Source organism: Callorhinus ursinus, unplaced genomic scaffold (assembly GCF_003265705.2).
Source record: "Callorhinus ursinus isolate GAN/ISIS: 27379988/994484 unplaced genomic scaffold, GSC_fseal_2.0 scaffold2, whole genome shotgun sequence".
NCBI lineage: Eukaryota > Metazoa > Chordata > Mammalia > Carnivora > Otariidae > Callorhinus > Callorhinus ursinus.
In genome coordinates, this window is record NW_027397064.1 from 94,676,801 (window position 1) to 94,701,202 (window position 24,402).

Here is a 24,402-nt window from a genome sequence, read left to right on the forward strand (position 1 = left end):
CTCCTGCAGGGTTTAGGTTTTATTTGCTATTCTTTTTCCAGCTCCTTTAGGTGTAAGGTTAGCTTGTGTATTTGAGACTTCTCTTGTTTTTTGATAAAGGCCTGTATTGCTATATACGTCCCTCTTAAGACTATCTTCGCTGCATCCCAAAGGTTCTGAACTATTGTGTTTTCATTTTCATTTGCTTCCATGAATTTTTTTTAATTCTTCTTTAATTTCCTTGTTGACTGATTCATTCTTTAGTAGGATGCTCTTTAGCTTCCAAGTATTTGAGTTCCTTCCAATTTTTCTCTTAGAATTGAGTCCATGTCTCAAAACACTGTGGTCTGAGAATATGCAGGGAATAATCCCAATATTTTGGTACTGAGACCTGATTTGTGACCCAGTATGTGATCTATTCTGGAGAATGTTCCATGTGCGCTTGAGAAGAATGTATTCTGTTGCTTTAGGATGAAGTTCTCTGAATATATCTGTGAGGTCCATCTGGTCCAGTGTGTCATTCAAAGTCCTTGTTTCTTGGTTGATCTTCTGCTTAGATGATCTGTCCATTGCAGTGAGATGGGTATTAAAGTCCCCTCCTATTATTGTATTATTATCAATGTGTTTCTTTAATTTTGTTATCAATTGGTTTGTATAATTGTCTGCTCCCAAGTTAGGGGCATAAATATTTACAATTGTTAGATCGTCTTGTTGGATAGACACTTTAAGTATGATATAGTGTCCCTCTTCATCTCTTATTACAGTCTTTGGTTTAAAATCTAATTTGTCTGATATAAGGATTGCTACCCCAGTTTTCCTTTGATGTCCATTAGCATGATAAATGGTTTTCCACCCCCTCACTTTCAATCTGGAGGTGTCTTTGGGTCTAAAGTGAGTCTCTTGTAGACAGCATATTGATGGGTCTTGCTTTTTTACCCAATCTGATATCCTGTGTCTTTTGATAGGAGCATTTAGCCCATTTACATTCAGAATAACTATTGAAAGACAGGAATTTAGTGCTATTGTATTACCTGTAAAGTCACTGTTTCTGTAGACTGTCTCTGTTCCTTTCTGGTCTATGCTACTTTTGGGCTCTCTCTTTGCTTAAACAATCCCCTTTAATATTTCTTGTAGGTTTGGTTTAGTGATCACAAATTCTTTTAGTTTCTGTTTGTTCTGGAAGCTTTTTATCTCTCCTTCCATTCTGAATGACAGCCTTGCTGTATAAAATATTCTTGGCTGCATATTTTTCTCATTTATCATCTTGAATATATCATGCCAGTCCTTTCTGGCCTGCTAGGTCTCTGTGGACAGGTCTGCTACCAGCCTGATGTCTCTACACTTGTAGGTTAAGGACCTCTTGTCTTGAGCAGCTTACAGGATTTTCTCTTCATCTCTGAATTTTGCAAACTTCACTGTTATATGTCAGGATGTTGATCTATTTTTATTGATTTTGAAGGGGGTTCTCTGTGCCTCCTGGACTTGAATGCTTGTTCCCTTCCCCAGATTAGGGAATTTCTCAGCTACAATTTGTTCAAATAAACCTTCTGTTCCTCTCTCTCTCTCTCTTTCCTCATCTTCCAGGACCCCTATTACTCTAATATTATTGCCCTGTATGGTATCACTGATTTCTTAAAGGCTCCCCTCGTGATCCAGTAGTTGTTTTTCTTTTTTTCTCAGCTTCCTTACTTTCCATCATTTTGTCGTCTTTATCACTCTCTTTTCTGCCTCGTTTGTGCTAGCAGTTAGAGCTTTCATTTTTGACAGCATGTCAGTAATAGCATTTTTAATTTTAGCCTGATTAGACTTTAATTTTTTTTATTTCTGCACTAAGGGATTCTCTAGTGTCTTTTATGCTTTTTTTCAGCCCCAGCTACTATCTTTATAGTCATTGTTTTGAATTCTAGTTCCAACATTTTACTTATATCCATATGGGTTATATCTATGGCAGAGAGTATTTCCTCTGGTTCTTTCCTTTTTTGTAAATTTCTCCTTCTGGTCATTTTGTCCAGAAAAGAAGGGAGGAAAGAAAGAGAAAGAAAAAAAAAAAAGGCAGCAAAAACAGCAATAATATCAACAACAACAACAACAACAACAAAAAACTTTAGCAAGTGTTTCTTGTATATGCTGTGTACCCTCTGCTGTTGTGTTTTGGTTGCTCTTTCCCACTGGTTCTTCTTTCTACAGAGTTCCTCCTTGCTTGTAGTGGGGAGTGTTTGTTCCTTTAAGTAGGTATGCTTTGATTTGTTTGTGAAGTTAAGCCAGAAGCTGATGTTTTGGAGCTTTCTTTAATCAGTAGACTTGGTATATGCTGGGGTTTGTGTTGGTCTTCTGAGGGAGAGGCCTGCTGTGCTGGCTCACAAGCTCACTTGAAGGGCATGCAAGATCTTAAACAATTTACTTCTCATATACCCTTTCTGTGGAAGTCACTGAAAGAAACCAACCAAGAGGAAGATGTGGGTTACTGGAAATAGGAAATCCAATTTAGGGGAAAAAAGCAAAAGACAATGATGAAGATGGTAAAGAGTCCAGGATGTTAGTTATAACCCTGAGCAAACCAGTCCACACTGCAGATTGTACCAGTTATCTAGTACTTCATAACCAACCAACCCAACATGTAGTGGCTGAAGACAAGCATCTTTTCTCACATTTTGCTGGGCAGTTCTTCTTACTGATCTTAGCTAGGTTGACTTATGCATCTGTGGTTAGTTGGCAGTTCAGCTGGAATTGATTGGTTCCAGATGGCAGTCCTCACATGTCTGACAGCTGACCGGGTGTTGGCTAGGGCCATCAGGGTGCATGGGCTATGTTTCTCTCCTCTTCAATCGGGTGAGTCTTGCTCTTCACATGGCAGCAGGGTTCTAAGAGCCCAAACCACAAGGACTTTTCAAACCTCTACTGTGTCACATTTGCTAACATTTCATTGGCCCAAGCAAATCTCATGGTCAAGTTCAGAATCAAAGTGGAAATTGTACTCAAAGTTATAGAGCAAGGGAGCATGACTATAAGAAAGGGAATCTTTGTTGACCATTTTTTGTTAGCAATCTACCACTAAGCTTAGCAAAAGATTCCAGGAGAAAATTCTTTAAGAAGACAAAATTGGCAAAATGTTCTCAGTGTGTCTGAATATGCTGAGAGAACATTTAGACAATTGTCAAAGAGTTTGATGTTCAACTTATGAGAATCATAAAAATAACTAAGCAAAGGGGAAAAATAACAGGATATCTGAGGATATCAGAACATTGTTCAGCAAATAAAAATAACCATAGTTTGCAACAGACTTACTGGTAATTAGTGTTTAGTCATATGCCAGTCAACATTGAATATTGAACTAACCAAAATTACAGTTTGACCATATTAGGAGAAAAAAATTGGGTGCAAAAAGTGGGTACAGATGGTGGGGCAGGAAAGATTAAAGAGTGGAGCCCTACTCTCTGGTCCTCTTCCTGAAGGAAAATCAAGACATCATATTTAAAACTAGAGAGCCCAGAAATAACAATGCAAGAATACTACCTACAGAAATGGGTACTAATACCAAAACAATCAGGTAAGAGAGGAGAAGCTGCTGCCTCTGGGAAGGAGGAAATGATAAGTGGGGGGAGGAGGACCTGCTGTGTTTCACAATGAGCTGCACAGAAATATTTGTATTCAACATTATGTGCATGTTAATTTAAAGACAAATAACAAAAGAAAAGAGACAGAAAATAAAGTGATAATGTCTTTAATACAGAATGATATATAATAGTCTCTAATATCAAGTGACAAAACACAAGATGCAGAATAACTTGTATATTAAACAATTATTTATGTTTTAAAACTGGAGTGCAGATATAAATATATATTTTGTGTGTGTCTATAATAATTCATCAGCAAGTTCTGTTGAGTCTACATTCAAAATAAATCCCAATTCCAGCCATATTTCTCCCTGCATCACTCTCATCCTTCAGAAAGCCATCACATCATGCCTCTGCTAGGTTAGCAGCCTCTCATTGCTTGACTGGCCTCCCTGCTTCCATCCTTAGGTCTTGTCCCCACACAGCAGCCCAAGGAATCCAGTTAAAGGAGAAATTAAATCACATCAGCCCCCTGTTCAAAACCTTTAAAGTATTTTTTCTTTTTCTTCTTTTTCTTTTATTTTTTTTAAAGATTTTATTTATTTATTTGAGAGAGAGAGAATGAGAGACAGAGAGCACGAGAGGGAAGAGGGTCAGAGGGAGAAGCAGACTCCCTGCCAAGCAGGGAGCCCCATGTGGGACTCGATCCCGGGACTCCAGGATCATGACCTGAGCTGAAGGCAGTTGCTTAACCAACTGAGCCACCCAGGCGCCCTAAAGTATTTTTTCAATCTGCCAAATAAAACCAGACTCCTCACCAGAGCTCCACAGCCTCCTATGATCTGGTTCTGACCTCAGTTTTTCTTGTTCTACTTCATTCTTACCTCAGAGTCTTTGCAACTCATAGCCCCTCTGCCTAGAGTGCTTTTCTCAGATACTGTGAGGCTGGCTTCTCACTCAGATCCGTGCTCAAACGTCGTCTCCCCAAAGAGACCTTTCCTAGTTCCTCTCTCTGTATCCTCCCTCCCTACACACCACCTACTTATCATTGTCTATCACCCCACCCTCATTCAGTTTTCTTCATAGCACTTAACACCACTTGACATTTAATTATATATATAATATTTAGTTGTTTATTATCTATCTCTCCCAACAGAATGTAATTAGTGTCCCATGAAGAACACTACAAGCTAAAGTCCCATGACAGAAGCTGTTTTGTTTATTGCATTTATCCCCCAAGCACCTAAAACAGGGTCTAGTGCATAGCAGCTATTAATACATTTCTCTTGAATAAATTAATAAACAAAAATACACACACATACACACAAACCAACTATTTATAGTGGCTGCTTTGGGGAAGGAAATTGGGAACTTGGGTGTCAGGCATGAGAGAGCAAAAGAGACTTACTTTTCACTTCTCTATGTCCCATGACCTTCAAACTCCTCCAGCAGCCAGAGTCCGGGCAGTGGTCTCCATGGTACCACACACCACGGTGCGCTAGGGTGAAAAGGGGAAAGGTGAGAACATTTATTTAGATTTACTTTATTCTTAAAAGAAAGAAGACATTATTCACATTGAATTCATCGATTTTTTAGTACATGTAAATTATTTATAAATTACCTTCTGAATTGCATGTTCAATACTTTTTTTTACTGACAAGGATATAAAATCAATAGAGTTTTGGTCTGTAAATTTGGTCACAAACTGACATGTTTGATTTGTCTCACACTGTTTTAAAATTGTTTGAATCAACATTCAAGTCCAAAATTTTCACCTAAGATTGCAGATATCTGGGGTTTTTTGAGACATCAGAGTTGCTGTCGATTCCAGTCCTATGATTCATAGAGCCACGTGAGCACAGCCCTGTTGAGAAGGTATGTAATCCTGTGCACCATGGTTTTCTCCAATGGCTTTCTGTGGATTCTCATGTTTAGCTCACCTCACTTCCCGCAGGCATTTCAGTTTATGAACCTTTTCTTACTGTTTCTCAACCTCAGCCAAATAACTTGTACCTCATAGCTCAGAAGATTGAGTTCAGAACTCTCCCTATCTCTGCACTGCACTTACTCACTCAATCCTGTTGAGCAAGAGTAATAGGGGACAGAACAGACGTTGACACAACCATGATTAATTGGAGAGTGTGAATCATAGTCCCTCAGTTGTGTCCTGGCTGAGAGCAGGCGGAGAACCACTGTTCTGCAATTTTGTGCCTTGATATCCTGATTATATGCAGTCCTTCTTTGTTATGTTTGTATTTACAGCCTCATAGAAACTTCTTGTAAGGAGTGTTTTGTGTATAGCACTTCTGAGTTCCTTAGAGTAGTGAGTATTGAGATTTAATAGAGATTTGTTGGTTAAATGATTAACATAAAAAAGCATGGATACACCTGAAACTAATATAACATTCTATGTTAATTATACCTCAATTAAAAAAAAAAAGCATGTTTACTGCCAGTACTTATATCACCATTGTTTGTATAGCTAAATATATGGAGATAGTAAAAGACATGCACACACACACACACACACACACACACACACACACACACATATGTTCCTTTAGTAAAAGCAAGAAGAATGTCTTGATCATTTTTCTTTCCCTCTAGAGCCTAGGGAAGTGGCTTTGCTATAACAGGTGCACCATAATAACTGGATGAATAGATGAATAAATGAGTGAATAAAGTCCATGATATCCACCTGGATAATAATCACAGATACTATTTATTAAGCATTATCTGTGGACTGGCCAGTGAGCTAAGTCCTTAATGTCATTTTCTCATTTAATCCTCATAATAATTATATACGGGCAGTGTTTTTTTTCTTTTACTTTTACAAACAAGGAAATAAGACTTCGAAAAGTGAAATAAGTAGTCCACAACCACACAACTACTAAATGGCAGACCCAGGATTCAAACCCAGGACTTTCCAAGGCTAGTAGTCTTTACTAAGAAAAACCAAAAAAAAACCCAACCAAACAAAAAACCCTCTGGATGAGAAGATGTTGACATTTATCCAGTATTTACATCCACCTACTTAGTTGTCATGAAAAATAAGCTATAAAATCACCATATTCTGCAAGAAGAGAACAGAAGTTAAGGATGTCTTTAGCCAAATTAATAGGGAGGGGGAAAAAATCAATAGGACATTCAGAATAAAACCCAGGACAGGTTTAAGTACATGGCCAATAGAAATTACAACATTCACATTTTAAAAACTTGATCAGAAGTTAGAAATGACCTTGAAAAATAGTAGACAGTTGGAAATTACCTGTTATAAAAAGGGGAAGTGGCTCCTTGGGCACAACTTCTATTTATTGTAGATAAAAAGTAGTGAGCAGACCAATTAAAAAAAATACGAGATCAAAACTCCAGTTTCATTCATCCAACAGGAGCACTTCCTACATGACTAAGGGACTGCTGGGCAAAAGAGACATCAACAGGTTGCAGGCTTAGGCTCCACTCCCAAGGAATTCATCATCGGCTAGAGGAGTTGAGGAGTTTACACATGAGAGAAAGAGACGACTAGGTCAAGTGAGACCCAACGTGGATGGTCCTGCCAGGAAATCGTAAAATTTTGCACTGATGGCTGTTAATTGGAGAACTTTGGGGCAGCAAAGGGTTAAGAGACCCCTCTCAGGGGCGCCTGGGTGGCTCAGCACTTTAAGCATCTGCCTTCAGCTCAGGTCATGATCTCGGGTCCTGGGCTCAGGTCATGATCTCAGGGTCCTGGGATTGAGCCTGACATCAGGCTCCCTGCTCCACGGGGAGCATGCTTCTTCCTCTCCCTCTTCCTGCCGCTCCCCCTGCTTGTGCTTTCTCTCTCTATTTCTCTCAAATAAATAAATAAAATCTTTAAAAAAGAGAGACAGAGAGACCACTCTCAGGCCAGTCCGCATACAATAGCACACACCACTGAGAGAGAGCTGTAACTGGAGTCCTTAAGATAAAAGACTTAAATAAATTAATCAGAATTGTTCTGAACATGATAAGGGGCTCAGATGGCAGAGGGTGAGGCAACAGTTGAATTAAGAAGAGCTAAACATATTTCTCCAGTAGAAGATGGGTTCAAGGCAATTTGTTTAATGAAAAGGAAAATGTTAATTAGATGGAAAGCTGAGGGCCTGGTTTGTGTGTGTGTGTGTGTGTGTGTGTGTGTGTGTGTGTGTGTGTGTGTGACTCTAAGTAAAAAATCCAAGAAGAACCCTTAAGCTGGCTGGCAGACCATTCATGGGGTGATGTGAGGGAGCTTTTTAGTTTACTTTTAAATTTTTTCTATTTTTCGGGCGCCTGGGTGGCTCAGATGGTTAAGCGTCTGCCTTCGGCTCAGGTCATGATCCCAGGGTCCTGGGATCGAGTCCCGCATCGGGCTCCCTGCTCAGCGGGGAGCCTGCTTCTCCCTCTGCTTCTCTCTCTCTCTCTCTCTGTCTCTCATGAATAAATAAATAAAATCTTAAAAAAAAATAAATAAATTTTTTCTATTTTTCCCCATTTGACAAATAATACATGAATATATTTTCCCTTCCACAATTACAAAAGTTATAGGTCAAAATAAAGTCCCCTTTGGCCACGTCTCAACTGTACCACATCCAAATCTCAATACCTCCTCAAATGATTTTTTCTGAAATGTGAAGTCAGGCACATGCAGTATTTGAGCAGGAGTCCAAAAAAAAGAGGGGGCTGGGGTCGCTTGCAGTAATAAGAACACTAACTCCCCTTTAGTAAGCAGGTGCTGTGCTACTGTCTACATATAAATTATTAGCTCATTCAGCAGATTTTTTTTTTGTGAACTCCCATGTGCCAAGAACTAGGAATACAACAGTGACCTCAAAGAGTTCGGAAAGCTTGGCCTATTTTTCTCGGCACACCGATAAGAAAAGCAAGACTCAGAGAGATGAAGGCACTCCCCCAAGGTTACTGCGAGAGAAGTGGCAGTGCTGGGATTCAAACCTGGTCTGTGTGTCTTCAAAGACTGGCATTCCTTCCTCCACTATTCCCCAGTTGTTTTCAAACCTTTCATTTTAAAAGCAGAAGTCCTTTTTTATGCAAATAAAATGATCACCTCACAGCTCAATACAGGAAAAAAAAAAGTTAAAGTAGAAGCACACTGGTTTCCTTTCCGTGGCCTGCTTGTAAAAATAAGTGTGTTCTCAGCAAGAGGACTGGATGGAATTGCTTAAGGATTAAAAACTCACAGGACCAAGTGTCCTGTTGTGAAAGAGCTTCAGGGATGACTAGCAAATGTTAATGTTGATGGAGATCATTAGGGCTAGTGAATTACAAACCTGAAGATGGCTGGGAATGGCAGATTCCTGTCTCTCTCCCAGTACATGTGACCCTGCATTGCTGATCCTAAACTCACTGGGATTCTGAGATCTGGTATTGTTAAAAGTTCCCCTTGGTGACTGGTGCTCAGTTGGGTTTGAGGAGCAATCCCAGCACAACTCCGCTCTGTGCAGTGATTGCTCTTTGCCCCCCCAATCAATCTTCCACCCATTGTCCCAGTCTGGAAATATTTGACTAGACCTGTACAATAGGGCCACCCTTTGGGATGCTGAGCATTTGTGGATTATCATCCTGAAATGCCTTGTTCCCCTCCTTCTGCTTTGATTTTTCATTTCTACCTACCCCTCAGTTATAAGCCACATAATGCTTTCTAGAATGATGTAGGTCTGGTATTCCTTGCTTGGTCTAATATTTGCTTCCTAGTTACTGCTCTAATTTCTCATTCTTGTTGGTGAGTTAAAATGCTCTTCCAGATAGTGCCAAGCTCATTTGATTCAGCACTTCGGCTTCTCTTTCGGATGCTGTGTCCTGGCAAAATCCCATCTCCCCCTCCCTCTGCCCTACCAATTCCCCCAGGTCAACCCGGGCTTCATGGATTGGACCCAGGACACCACTCCTTATTATAGTGATCAGTTACCATTTCCCCTCTGAGCAATCATCCAATATTTGCCTTTCTTTTTTTTTTTTTTCTTTTAAGATTTTATTTATTTGAAAGAGAGAGTGAGAGAAAGCACACAGGGAGCCTGATGCTGTACTCAATCATGACCTGAGCAGAAGGCAGAGGCTTAACCAACTAAGCCACCCAGGTGCTCTCTCTGCTTATTTCTACTCATGGAAAGTTCCCTTTTTCACTAAAGAGCCTGTCCTTTGTTGGAGAGTAACAATGGCTTTAAAAAAGGATGCCTCTAAATCTTTGGCTAAAACTAGCTATTCTATAGTTTCTATTTGTTCTCTCCTCCAGAATAGTGTTTCTCAGTGTGGCCCCCAGACCCAACTGGTAACTTGTTAGGAACACAAACCCACAGGCCCTGCTACTGACCTGCTAAACAGAAATTCTGGGGAGGGAGCTCAGAAATCTATATTTCAATAAGCCTTCAGTTGATTCCAAGGTACTCAAATTTGAGAACCACTGCATTAGAAATCAAGACTCTTGGACCAACTTTCCTGGACACATTTAGCTTGAATTAGAGTTTTTAGTTACATTGATACTACAAGGTGTTGGTCCAACTCCCAAAAGACACTTCACTGTTTCTAGTATAGTTTATCTCTTGGGCAAAGGGCACATCATTTGTTGTAGGTTTTTTTTGAGGGGTGGAAACAAATCTTTTATTTTTTTTTATTTCTAACTATGCCTAGGGATAAAGTGTTCTTTAGGCTAAGTTTGATAAACACCGGTCAGTTATAGAAAATAGTCAATATGTTTCTAGCATAAACACAGAACATTAGTTCTTGATACTTAGTGTGTCCTGTAAATATTTAACTGACAGATGGTTTTGAAAATGTATGAGAGATGTGATGGTTAGTTGTGGTCCACATCAACTTGGTTAATCAAAAAGGCTTTATGAGAGACATGAGAATGATGTTGGACGTGGACAGAACAAATGCAATATTACAGGCAGAAATAGGGATAAGCACAATGTTGCAGGCAGAAGTCAAGCTAATAAAAATGGCCTCATACACTGGTTTCAGTGGTTTGGGAATCCAAATGCCTGGAATTTTACAGTTCTGCCACTTATAAGCTGTGTGACTATGCTTTGCATCCGTAATCTGGGGTGTCACAGTGGTACCTCCACGTGGTGGGCAGCATTCTAAGACGGCCTCAAGATTTCTGCCCTGTGGTGTGCATGCCCCACCCCTGCAAGTATTGGGTGGCACCAGTGAGTATGATGAAATATCACTCCTGCAAGTAGGTTATTAATCAGTTGCCTTAGAGTTAATCAAAGAGAGATAATCCTAGGTGAGTCTGACCTATCGGATAGCTTTTAGAAGAAGGTAAAGCCTCAGAGAGACTCTCCTACTGCCGTGGAAGAAATCAAACAACTCATGAGAAGAGAAGCCACATGGCACGAGTCTGAGGGTGGCCACTTGGAGCTGAAAGTAGTCCCCTGCTGGGAGCTAGCAAGAAAACCAGGACCTTGGTCACCTTGCTGCAAGGAATGAACTCTGCCAAAAACCAGTGAACTTGGAAAAGGACCAGAGCCCCAGATGAGTTCACAGCCCCAGAGGACACCTTGTTTAAGCCTGTGAGACCCTCAACAGAGGACCCAGCTAACTTGTACCTGGACTCCTGATGCACAGAAACTGTGAGAGAATAAATTAATGTCATTTTAAGCAACTAGTTTTGTGATGACTTATTATAGAATATTAGCAATAGAAAACCAATATACTATCTCAGAGGGTTGTAGTGAAAAGATGCTTCTAGGGGCGCCTGGGTGGCTCAGCCACTAAGTGTCTGCCTTCGGCTCAGGTCATGATCCCAGGGTCCTGGGATCGAGCTCTGCATCGGGCTCCCTGCTCCGCAGGAAGCCTGCTTCTCCCTCTCCCACTCCGCCTGCTTGTGTTCCCTCTCTTGCTGTGTCTCTCTCTGTCAAATAAATAAATAAAATCTTAAAAAAGAAAAAGAAAAGATGCTTCTAAAGTATTTATCATAACGCTTAACATTTAGTAAATGCTTAATAAACTTAAAAACATTAGAAATGGTTTTGGATGACGAGATTTGAGAAAGAAAGGCCACAAGGATCAAGGGTTCTGTTGGGAAAGACGTTACATGTTGCTTGCAGAGCGAGCATGGTTAGTGATGCTGATGTGGCCTGATGGGAAAAGGCCTCAAGCCCTCTGGTCTTTGGGGGCCATTTGGTGGGGGGGGGGAAATGAGGCACCAGTAGAACAAGACTCCGGTGAGATAGAAACTGAGGATCTCTGAAAGGCCACACTCATTGGGCCATCTAGAAAGATGACATCTTATACATGGGTCATTGTTCCAACTGTGTGGCCTGTCAGTGAAGGGATTCTTAAGCACTTGAGCATTGAGACAGCGTTTCTCTCTCAACACCCACACCCCTAGGTGCTGTTCCCTTAGCAATGCTTTCTTCTTGTTTCACTAACAAAAGCCTGACTTGCAACTTGGGCGTGTCCTTTGTTCCATACTCACCTCGCCAATCAAATGGACCCCCAACACCCATGCTCTGACCACGGTCTTATTAAGGACCTTGTCCCGAACTGACCCCATCCCGACCTTACCAGTAATCTCAGTTGTTTTTGAACCCTATAGAACCAGCCCCAACCATGTTTCATCACTGTCCTGTCCTACCTGATGGGGTTCTGGCTAATTTGGGCAAACAGGGCCCCTTCTCAAAGAAAACATATTTTTAGTTGACTGAAAATAATTAATTAATGACAAGCTTTAAGGTGTTTGAATTTAGAAGAATCTAAAGTGGGAGAATATTGACGAAAATTGTCAAATTTACTTATTGAGAACAAATGACATGCAAAGTACTGGCCCTGATTTCATGGTGATTCAGAGAGTGAGAGGTATGGTTCATCTTCATTTACCCTATTTAGGAAATAGAACATAAGAAATTACCAACACAAATCATACCTAATAACTTAATATGGCAAAACAAGAGATGTTACAAGAGAGCTCATGACTGATTACCAGATGGATGGTAGGGGATAATAACTTCCACAGAAGTTCTAGAAGGACCATGTCACTGTGGGCTTTTGGGGTCAGAAAACTTCATGGAGGAGAAAAATGTTGATCTGTATTTTAAAGAATAGGCACTGTTAAGGGCTGAATTATGTCCCCCTCCCCCAAATTTTCATATGTTGAAGTGCTAACCCTCCAGTACCTCAGAATATTATAGTATTTGAAGATGGGGTCTTTAAAAGGGTAATATCCAAATGAGGTCATTAGGGTGGGCCATGATCCCATATAACTGTTGTCCCTATAAAAAAAGGAAATTAGGACATAGACACAAAGAGGGGAAGACCATGTGAGGACGCAGGGAGAAGGAGGTCATCTACAAACCAGGGAGAGGTCTCAGAAGAAACCAATCTTGTTATTGGATTTCCAACCCCCAGAACTACGAGAAAATAAATTTCTGTTGAAGTCACACAGTCATGGTACTTTATTATAGCAGCTCTAGAAAATTAATGCAGGCAATGTTTGGTATCACTTGCCCTTTGAATGCCAGGGAATTAACTGATTCCATAAGAGAAATAGGAGATAAAGAAGCAGAAGCAGAAGAGGCTAGATAAAAACAAGAAGACGAATTTCAGGACATTGTGGAGATAAAATTAAATGCATAAAAAAAAATGGACAGTGATTGCCAAGATGAACCTTTGCTGAGGAAAGAGTAGCAAGATTATGTACTCCAGCAGAGATACCTTTGTTTTGAGTCAATGGAGGAGAAAACTTTATGAGCTCAATGACAGAGGCAGGAAGAAGTAGGAGGAAAGGGGTTCCACGGAAATCCATGGAGGTGAAGCCCAAAGGAGATGAGAAGCCCTGTGGAGAGTGCCTAAGCTATTGAAGACAGGAGGATAGAGGAAGAGGAAGTAACATGAGTCCTGAGATTAAGGAAGTAAAACATTGAGAATCTAAGGAAGTAAAAGGAGTTCAAAGTAAGCCTAGAGGAGCTAAAAATAAACCATACACATATGGGCCAAGCATTATATAAACCAGAAACAGGTCATTGAAATCACAATAGATCCCTCAAATTTAGAGTTACTGGAGGTCAGAAAGGAAAGAAACAGGGAATGATTTTATTTTTTTTAAAAGATTTATTTATTTATTTTAGAGAGAGAGAAAGAGTGCAAGCAGGTGAAGGGCAGAGGGAAAGAATCCCAAGACTCCAATGCTGAGCACAGAGCCCAATGTGGGGCTCTATCCGAGGACCCTGAGATCATGACCTGAGCTGAACTCAAGAGTCAGACACTTAACCAACTGAGCCACCCAGGTGCCCCCAGGGAATAATTTTAAAATAAGAAACAAAGTAATATAGGAGGACAGACTGGGTTTGGGCATCTACTTTTTAATCCTTGACTGGATCCTCTGAGTTAAAACTTTCCCCATTTTAGGGGCGCCTGGGTGGCTCAGTTGGTTAAGCGACTGCCTTCGGCTCAGGCCATGATCCTGGAGTCCCAGGATCGAGTCCCACATCGGGCTCCCTGCTCAGCAGGGAGTCTGCTTCTCCCTCTGACCCTCTTTCCTCTCGTACTCTCTATCTCTCATTCTCTCTCTCTCAAATAAATAAATAAAATCGTTAAAAAAAATTTCCCCATTTTATATCAAGTTGGAAACCAACCTAAATAATAAAACAACTAATGGAAAAGGGAAATTAATTACTTCCTTCAGATGGAAGGAAGATTACTTTTTGGCTATGTTGAATAGATTAGATATAATTTATTCAAAGTATAGCTATGGAGAAGCGAGAAGCGAGTCACCACACAACTCTTTGGGAGAATCACAAAGCCTGTGACTCCTACTGGGAACGTAGGCATATTCCATACCACATGACTGATCCAACCCCTGCCTAATCCCTCAACCTCCAGTTCTCCCACCTCAGTGTTTGCCCCCAAACAATTTTTAGATGTGTCGAAGGCCTATGAGATGGTTTGGCATAGAACATGTATGCAAAGAGGGATATCATCAGATCAAGCGAACTCTAGCTCCTAGAAATCTCACATGGAACTGATGAGTTGCGAATAAGTTGAAGCTTTGCATTATTAGAAAAGGTGAGCAAGCACACTTATGAACAAGCGGAAACCAGGGTAAGCTGAAATCAAAAGGTCTTCACAGGGGAGTTGAGAAATTGGTGAGTAGGAATAGAAACGGAGTGGTGAAGATGGAGGGCTGCTGAGTCACGGTGGTTATGGGATCCCTGAGCTTGCCAAGATGACCCAGGTCAGCGACTCTTCCCAGGATGCCTCTAGTGCATGAATGACTGCCAATATCCATGAGGTCTAACCCCATTGCTTCCCCTGAATTCCCAGGCGGTTCTTAGAGCCTTTACTTCTATGAATATCCTCAAGATACCCCTGCTTCAAGGAAAACAGTCAACAAAACCAAAAGACAACCAACAGAATGGGAGAAGATATTTGCAAATGGCATATCAGATAAAGGGCTAGTATCCAAAATCTATAAAGAACTTATCAAACTCAACACCCAAAGAACAAATAATCCAATCAAGAAATGGGCAGAAGACATGAACAGACATTTTTCCAAAGAAGACATCCAAATGGCCAAAAGACACATGAAAAAGTGCTCAACATCACTCAGCATCAGGGAAATCCAAATCAAAACTGAACGAGATACCACCTCACACCCGTCAGAATGGCTAAAATCAACAAGTCAAGAAACGACAGATGTTGGCAGGGATGCGGAGAAAGGGGAACCCTCCTACACTGTTGGTGGGAATGCAAGCTGGTGCAGCCACTCTGGAAAACAGTATAGAGGTTCCTCAAAAAGTTGAAAATAGAGCTACCCTACGACCCAGCAATTGCACTACTGGGTATTTACCCCAAAGATACAAACATAATGATCCAAAGGGGTACGTGCACCCCAATGTTTATAGCAGCAATGTCCACAATAGCCAAACTACGGAAAGAGCCAAGATGTCCATCAACAGATGAATGGATAAAGATGTGGTATATATACATAATGGAATACTATGCAGCCATCATAAAACACAATGAAATCTTGCCATTTGCAACAATGTGGATAGAACTAGAGTATATTATGCTAAGCAAAATAAGTCAATCAGAGAAAGACAAATATCATATGATCTCACTGATATGAGGAATTCTTAACTGTGGGTTACTGGAGTAGTGGGGGTGGGAGGGATGGGGTGGCTGGGTGATGAACATTGGGGAGGGTATGTGCTATGGTGAGTGCTGTGAATTGTGTAAGACTGATGAATCACAGACCTGTACCTCTGAAACAAATAATACATTATATGTTAAAAAAAAAAAGAAGACAGTAGGAAGGGAAAAATGAACAGGGGGAATCGGAGGGGGAGACGAACCATGAGAGACTATGGACTCTGAGAAACAAACTGAGGGTTTTAGAGGGGAGAGGTGTGTGGGGATGGGTTGCTTGATGATGGGTATTAAGGAGGGCATGTATTGAATGGAGCACTGGGTGTAATACACAAACAATGAATCATGGAACGCTACATCAAAAACTAATGATGTAATGTATGGTGTCAAACATAATATAATAAAATTAAATTTAAAAAAAAGATACCCCTGCTTCTATCACCCAAATGAACCATTATTTTTTGTAGTGTAAGGATACTGACAACCATCTCAATAAAAACATTGACTAACATTTATTTAACATGTGTCATGTGAAAAACACTGTTAACTTTATATATTCAGCTTATTTAATTTTCTCAATCTATGAAGCACTGTTATTATTCTCACCAATTTATAGATGGAGAAACCTAACTCAGAGAGGTTACCTCACTTGCCCAAGGTCAAACAGTGATTCTGAGGCAAAGCTGATCCTGAATCCAGATCTGTACAACTTCAGATCCTAAATATGTATAATTCTATTCAACTACTGTTGAGTGACTTTCTTTAGGGTCATTTTGGGACTAGAGAGTGGGAGCCAATTACTCCAAGTGATAAAATTTAAAATGTAGGGATCAAAACTAATAGGGAAAAGACTCATCATGAATATCATGTGCTATAAAATAAAATAGTATGCATCTTGCTGAAATTTCATAAAAGAGAAGTTCTGGAAAGGTCCCCCAAAGCAAAAAATGGTGAAGGGAAATTAATTACTAACTTCAGATGTGTAATACATGCTAGATGTATTATTTTATTTTAATATATTTTTAAGGAAAATATGTATTTTTTTCTAGTTTAATTATGACCTGATTTCCTCACAAAGCCTTTTTCCTCACAAAGCCTTAAGCTCCTTAACAATGAGCTCTCTACAAAGAGGTTTTTAGAAACCAAACTTGGATATAGAAGGGATTATTACTTTGCATTAAAAAACAAAAAGAAGTGAAACTGTAGAGTTTTGAAAATTTTTATATGCAAGAAAAAGAGGCTATGAAATATAAAGTGCAAGACTAACTCCTTTAGTAATGCTGAAATAATAACTAAGATGTATTTCGCAAAAATTCGGAAACTTAGCAGAGGTATAAGGAGGATATATCTATTTGAGAATGAATAATAATGTTGAATATGTATTAACACCATGAGGGCATAGATTTTTTTGTTTGTTTCCTTCACTGCTGGCTTCTCAGAAGTTACAACTTCTAGCATATAGTTAGTGCTCAGGAAAAATGTGTTAAATAAATGGATAAATGACTTAAACTCAAGACACAGAGTGCTCTCTGAACTCTATCTCTAATGATACATGCATTTGAGCAAGTCATTTAGCATCTTTGGGTGCAATATTTATTTATTTACTTATTTACTTATTTATTCATGCGATTTTGGGGGGCTTCTTTATTATTTTAAAAGATATTGTAAGAGGATAGGATTTGTTCTACTGAATTTCAAAAATTAACAGCATGCTACTGGTTTAAGAATAGGCAGAGGCGCTGCTGTGGTGTGTTTAGAATCAGCACCATGGCAGAAGACATCAAGACCAAAATCAAGAACTACCAGACTGACCCTTTTGACAGCCGCTTCCCCAACCAGAAGCAGACCAGGAACTGCTGGCAGAACTACCTGGACTTCCACCGCTGTGAGAAGGCAATGACTGCTAAAGGGGGTGATGTCTCCATGTGTGAATGGTACCGTTGTGTGTACAAGTCCCTCTGCCCCATATCCTGGGTATCAACCTGGGACGACCGGCGGGCAGAAGGCACGTTTCCTGGGAAGATCTAAACTGGCTTCACTCACCTCTCCTCTGTCCTCCCTCCTTCTCCCAGGGAGGTGAAGGGGGACCTGGGTGCATGGTGATCCCCACCCTGGGATTCTGAATCATGGCTTAACTAATAATAAATACTCGTTGGAAAAGTATAAAAAAAAAAAGAATAGGCAGAAAATCAATGGAATGGACTAGAAAATTTAGAGATAGATGTGTGTGTGTGTGTGTGTGTGTGTGTGTGTGTGTGTGTGTATCTCAATTTAGTCTATGTATGCTGTGTGTATGCATTTAGAATTCCATAAAGGGGGCATACAAATTCAGTACATAAAGTGGAATGAACTGATTTGGGACACCTGATTATTGTTTAGGACAAAGAGTAATGTTCATTTCCTCTCATATCATATGCTTAATTCCAGATAGATTAAGGACCTGAACACTTTTTAATAAAAGAAAAAATTATAAAACTACTAAAAACAAAATCTACAGAAATGTTTTTATAACCTTAGGGTGGTAAAATCATTTTTTGGAGTAATATTAAACATGTAACTTTAAAGAAGACCAGGTAAAACGTGAACACTTATATGTTTTATAATTTATATTTAAAAGTACTATAAACAAAATTGGGAAGTGAATGACAATCTAGGAAATCACAGTTATAGCATAGAAAATAAAGAATCCTTAGCCATGATAGAGATCGAGTGCTACGAATCAATAAGAATTATAAATAATGTATAACATGGTAGGAGAGCAGGAAAAGGGAATAAGCAGGACATTCAGAGAGGAAATTATGTAAATGGATAACATACATCAGAAAATCTACTAATGGTAAATATATACGTGGCCAATAAACATGAAAATTCACTGATCATTAGTGTAAGTTGGTACAACTGTTGGAGGCCATCTTGGCAATATGTCTCAATAGAACTGAACCTAACCCAACAAAAAGGTGTAGGGCAAGAGAGTGCTGGTTTTGAACGGAGGCAGAACTGGATCTGACACTTGCCTCTGCTATTTACCAGCTGCATGACCTTGAGCAAGTTGCTTAAGTGATCTGAGTCACAGATCCGCATTGAAAAGGAGAGGGTAACAGTGCCTCCCCAGCTTGAGGGAGGATTGAGAAAATGCATGTACAGAGCCTGGCAGATGGAAGGGGCTCAATAAATGTATTCTTCTCCTCTTACTTTCCTTGTGCTCCTTTCCCCCTTCCTCCAGATTACCTGCCAGCTTTGACTGGACTGAGGAATGATTCAAGGCAGGAAAGTCTAGCTCCTCTTTCACAAAGTCACAGTTTGGTTAAAGCATTTATATGTATGTCAGGGAGAGCTCTCAAGAAAAGTAGCAAAGCAAAGTGTTACAGTGAGTGAAGAAAAGAGCAGAAAAAGCAAATTATAAGTAAAGATTTGGCAGCATCAAGGTGATAAAAAGACAAAGAAAAAGTCAAACAAGAATGAGAGTAACACCAAATTTCAAGCTATAAAGAAAATAGATTAAAATGCAAATAATTATGCACATAAGAGTGCACGAAAAAACAAAAAGTATCAGTGAATTAGGAGGAAAAGTTAGACACAAGGAGATGATACCACACACTGATGTTAATGATGTTACTTTAAAATATTTCTGAAATTATGAAGGTGATGTCACATTACTAAAGCTTAAGGGAAGTAAAAGAAAAAATACTCCCTACATATTGCATGACTATCATTCTAGTTTATGCCCTGGTAGTATTTTTTCATAGGCATATTTTTTGAGATATATTTCATGTACCATAAAATTAACTCCTGTAAAGTGTGCAATTCAGTCCTTTTAGTGTATTCGCAAAGACGTGCAACCATCACCACTAAGTCTGAAATATTTTCGTCACCCCACCCTTCTCAAAAGCCCATTAGCGGTTACTCTCTATCCCCATGCCTCCAGCTCTGGGTTCTACTTTCTGCCTCTTTGTGTTTGTCATAGGCATGTTTTAAGCCAGTTGAATTGGAGGTGACCTCCTTATTTCACTTAATAGTTTATCAGAAACAAGCTTTCCATAAATGGATAAATAGTTTTTAAATTTTTGTAGAGAGAAATCATTGCTAAAATGTTTGCAGAGGGTACAAATTCTTTTAAAAGAAAGAAAAGAAACAGAGAAAGAAAAACAGGATCATTCTAGGATACCAATTAAAGGATGAAGATGTAAATAATTTATCAGCAAGCAGGCAAAATAGCTTAAGAAGTAAATACTAACTTGATCAGATGACTGAAGGGAGGGACATTTTCTTGGGTTCAATGGTCTTAACATTGTGCTATCTTTTAAATCAAAGCAGTACATGTGCACATTTACAAAAAAATCAATGGTGCTGAAGAGCTTATTGCAAAAGATCAGAATGCTTTGCTGCTACATCCCAGCCCTACCCCACCCCTTTACTTTCCACCCAAACCCTAGACTCAGACTTGAAAGAAGCAACCAAGTTTAACTTTCTAACAATGTTCTTAATTCTTCTGCATGATTACTTCCCTATCTCTCAGTAATATGGTCCAATTGCCACTTCTTCATTTATCAGACAGACTTTATCTGTGGGTTTCCTTCCCATTCTGATAGATGAGTGCTTAGTTCACTTACACCCTCCCCCACAATATGACTGCCTCACTATTTTTAATTCCTCTAGTGTAATTATAGGTAATGAACTTACTTTACTTCCTCTTTGTACCTTTCTCAACATATGTAACTTTGTTTCCTGATCCATTAACTATAACCTACATCTCTCAACTCTCTATTTTGTATGGGTTCCCTCCTCTTCCAAAATTCTCTTACTGATGTTTTCTGTAACATATCAATAAAGAAGTTTAAATGACCAGCACAATGGAATAAAAAGTTTTAACAATGACATTTTTAAAATTGTGAAATATTTCATGCATGTAGGCAATAATAGAGACTAATGTGGGAACACACACTTGGATACAGAGAATATAGATCCACTTTTCAGCTTTATCAGATCTTAACATTGTGACATAGTTTCTTCCACTTTTTTTTTTTTTCAGAATTAGGTATTTTTTAAAAATTTTTTTATTATGTTAATCACCATATATTACATAATTTGTTTTGGTGTAGTGTTCCATGATTCATTGTTTGTTCATAACACCCAGTGCTCCATGCAGAATGTGCCCTCCTCAATACCCATCACCAGGCTAACCCATCCCCCCCACCCTCCTCCCCTCCAGAAACCTCAGTTTGTTTTTCAGAGTCCATCATCTCTCCTGGTTCGTCTCCCCCTCTGACTTACTCCCCTTCATTCTTCCTCTCCTGCTATCTTCTTCTTTTTCTTTTTTCTTAAAATATGTTGCGTTATTTGTTTCAGAAGTACAGATCTGTGATTCAACAGTCTTACACAATTCACAGCGCTCACCGTAGCACATATCTTCCCCAATGTCCATCACCCAGCCACCCCATCCCTCCCACCCCCGACCACTCCAGCAACCCTCAGTTTGTTCCTGAGATTAAGAATTCCTCATATCAGTGAGGTCATGTGATACATGTCTTTCTCTGATTGACTTATTTCACTCAGCATAACACCCTCCAGTTCCATCCACGTCGTTGCAAATGGCAAGATCTCATTCCTTTTGATGGCTGCATAATATTCCATTGTGTATATATACCACCTCTTCTTTATCCATTCATCTGTCGATGGACATCTTGGCTCTTTCCACAGTTTGGCTATTGTGGACATTGCTGCTATAAACATTGGGGTGCACGTACCCCTTCGGGTCCCTACATTTGTATCTTTGGGGTAAATACCCAGTAGTGCAATTGCTGGATCAAATGGTAGCTCTAATTTCAACTGTTTGAGGAACCTCCATACTGTTTTCCAGAGGGGTTGCACCAGCTTGCATTCCCACCAACAGTGTAGGAGGGTTCCCCTTTCTCCACATCCCCGCCAACATCTGTTGTTTCCTGACTTGTTAATTTTAGCCATTCTGACGGGTGTTTTCTTCCACTTTTTTAAAAAAAAGAAAGTGTTACCAATCCATTGAGGGCCCCTATGCTAATGACTGCCGGTATTTCTCTTCCATGTCCGTGTTTGTCATTATATCAAAATCCCTCTTGTTAATTCAGTGTGTATCATTCTAATGCATGATTTTATATTTTTGACACATACTTTGGCATCCATATATATTATATACATATAGAGATTATATATTAACAATGACATTTGCAAAAGTAACATGGAAGCTACTGGGAATTGGGAAGTACAAGTAGTTCTAAGTTCTCAGATTTTTGGTCAAATCTTATCTCTAAGCAAGCAGAAAGTTCCCAGAGCATGACTCACAAGGGACAAAGTATGCCGTAAAAGAGTAAAAAGTAATAGCTTGATGACTTAAGAGGAATTATGGGATAGGCCAAAGGAACGAATCAGGAAAGTGATTTTTAATTTTGCACCAATACAGATTTAAGACTGGGCCACCCAGGAAAGAAATGAAGGGCTGAGATTAAAGAGGACATTCCCTAGCAGAGTCTCCTCACTGCACACACAGGGTGGGTAGCAAGAGGGTGTCAGGGAACACGAGGCAAGGCTGATCTTTGTGGTGCGTAACAGTACGGATCACACTTCAGAGAAATGAAATTTAAGGAAGGGCCGGGGATCTGTGTACTGACCCCATTTTCAGCTTACACAGAAGAAGCCATCCAGTAGAGCTAGAATGTGTAACAGAAGAAGCCTACCATCTAGCATTTGAACCTTTGAGCACATGCCAGAAAAGCAGAAGTGACTGTCACAAAAGGAAGTTCAAAGTTAAAAGAAGGGGAGGCAAAGGAAAACTCAATGCCATAAAGATATAAATGTAAGGACGTTTGTTTTTCTTTATTACTAAACAGACTTAAAATTGTTACAAGGAATTTTTTTAAAGATTTATTTATGTTGGGGGAGGGGCAGCGGGAGAGGGAGATAGAATCTCAAGCAGACTTCCTGCTGTCTGGCTGGCCAGTGAGGAGTCCAAAAAGAGCCTCAGTGCAGGGCTCCACGGGGGGCTCAATCTCAGGACTCTGAGATCATGACCCTGAGATCATGATCTGAGCCAAAATCAAGAGTCAGATGCTTAACCGACTGAGCCGTCCAGGTGCCCCTACAAGGGATTTTTTAAAAGCCACCCATAATTGCCATATTACTATATAGTGATCGTTTGTTTCTTCAGATTCCTTCATAATTTTATACAACCCCCTCTACACACACACACACACACAGTATGTATACAATATTTACCTGGTTTTAATCATAGTATAATACACAATTCAGTATGCCACTATTAAAATTTCATGTTTACATTAACACAGTTTGTTATTAGATTTACTCTTCTTTTTTTAACATTTATTTAATATTTTATTTTGTTTTGTTTTTTTTTTAAGTAGGCTCTAGGCCCAGTGTGGGGCTTGAGTTCACGACCCCGAGATTAAGAGTCACATCTTCCAATGACTGAGCCAGCCAGGCATCCCAGCTTAGTCTTTTTAATGTCTGCATCTAGTACCTATCATTTTCAGTTGCCTATTATAAATATGCTCCTGTAAGCACGGCGGGTATTCTCACCATAAATAGGGGAGGAGATACTAAGAAAAATTAGGGAAGGAGCATTTTTAGAGGGAAAAAGGTAAATGTGGGAGAGTTAGAAGCCAGTTGATTCAGCAGAATTGGGTGCCTGCTCCTTGGACATTAATTGTGTATGTTTTAGCACATATGCAGTTGTGCTTGGGGGTATTTTTAATTTTCTTTTAAGTTGAAGATATTTTTAGTGCAGAAAAAAAAAAAACAAACCCACAGATGATAGGAAAACAATGTATCCAAAATTAAAGTTCATCATTTTTTTTAAATAAAGAAACACCCCTGAAAAGTTGAAGTCTCCTTTGGGTCCTCTGCAGTCACATAGGTAGGCTCTTAAGGACTCCAAGGAACAACAAGGTAACTTAGTTCAAGGCAGTTCACGTAAATGGTGATAAAGGAATGAGGAGTAGGTGTGATCTACGAAGGAAGACTTCAGTCTTTAATGCGCTGCTGTTTCTAACATAATTGCAACAATACTCTACATTTGCGCAATGCATTAGAGTTTGCAAAGTGCTTTTGTGGCCTATAGATTAGGGAGATGTGAGGTAAGCTTCAACGCAGGCTGCCCCACTCCCCAGGGGTGCTTATGGAATGAAGTAGCAGCAGCTACAGAGGGGGCTTCCTGAGCTGCACAGAAAGCAGTCTTCGTCCTTCCTGAGCTGCACAGAAAGTAGTCTTCGTCCTTCCTGAGCTGCACAGAAAGTAGTCTTCGGTCCAGTTAAGGAATATTTATCAGGTTACACTACTTCAGGCTCTCGTCCTATGAACATATGAACGTGATAAATGCCTTCTCCTTAGATCAGTGTGACTCAGGAACGGCTTTCAACAGGTCAAAGCTGAGAGCTCCGGCAAATCTACTGTTAACGGAAAATACTCTTGGAGCTATCAAGAGAGCAATGCAGGACATAGGGCTTCTCACAATAAAGACAGCAGCGCTTTCCAAAGTGCACACCTATCTGGAAGTTGCAGTGTCTGTGGAGGTGTGAAAGCAGGAACAGAGGCTGCATGCTAAGCCCACAATGCTGAGCTTCTCCAGGTGTTTCTTTTAATGTTGCCGAGTTACAGGCTGTTTGATGCTGACAACAAACATGGTGAAGAAAACACAGAAGAGACAACAAAGATGCAAGTTTTAGAAAGAAAGAGAAAGAAAGAGAGAAAGAGAGAAAGAAAGAAAGGAAGGAAGGAAGAA

At 39.8% G+C, this 24,402-nt stretch overlaps 1 protein-coding gene and 1 long non-coding RNA gene across 2 annotated transcripts in view; one reads left to right on the forward strand and one right to left on the reverse strand.

Moving 5' to 3' along the window:
• The window catches only part of LOC141374874 (uncharacterized), a 43,563-nt gene extending 35,003 nt beyond the window's left edge, over positions 1–8,560 (reverse strand). Inside the window, exons 1-2 of the long non-coding RNA XR_012382041.1 lie at positions 8,481–8,560; positions 4,942–5,031 (exon numbers count right to left, since the gene is read on the reverse strand). This is a non-coding gene — a long non-coding RNA (uncharacterized lncRNA). The remainder of the gene's footprint in view (positions 1–4,941; positions 5,032–8,480) is intronic.
• Positions 8,561–17,374: 8,814 nt separating this feature from the next.
• On the forward strand, positions 17,375–17,804 carry LOC112811127 (cytochrome c oxidase subunit 6B1-like). Its single transcript, XM_025855040.2, has one exon. It carries the CDS (start codon positions 17,403–17,405, stop codon positions 17,661–17,663), a length of 261 nt encoding a protein of 86 aa, XP_025710825.1. The 5' UTR covers positions 17,375–17,402; the 3' UTR covers positions 17,664–17,804.
• Positions 17,805–24,402: the final 6,598 nt, after the last annotated feature.

What these genes read in the sequence shown, in the direction of transcription:
- LOC112811127 (XM_025855040.2), top strand. Translation starts at nt 17,403, where the DNA reads ATGGCAGAAGACATCAAGACCAAAATCAAGAACTACCAGACTGACCCT.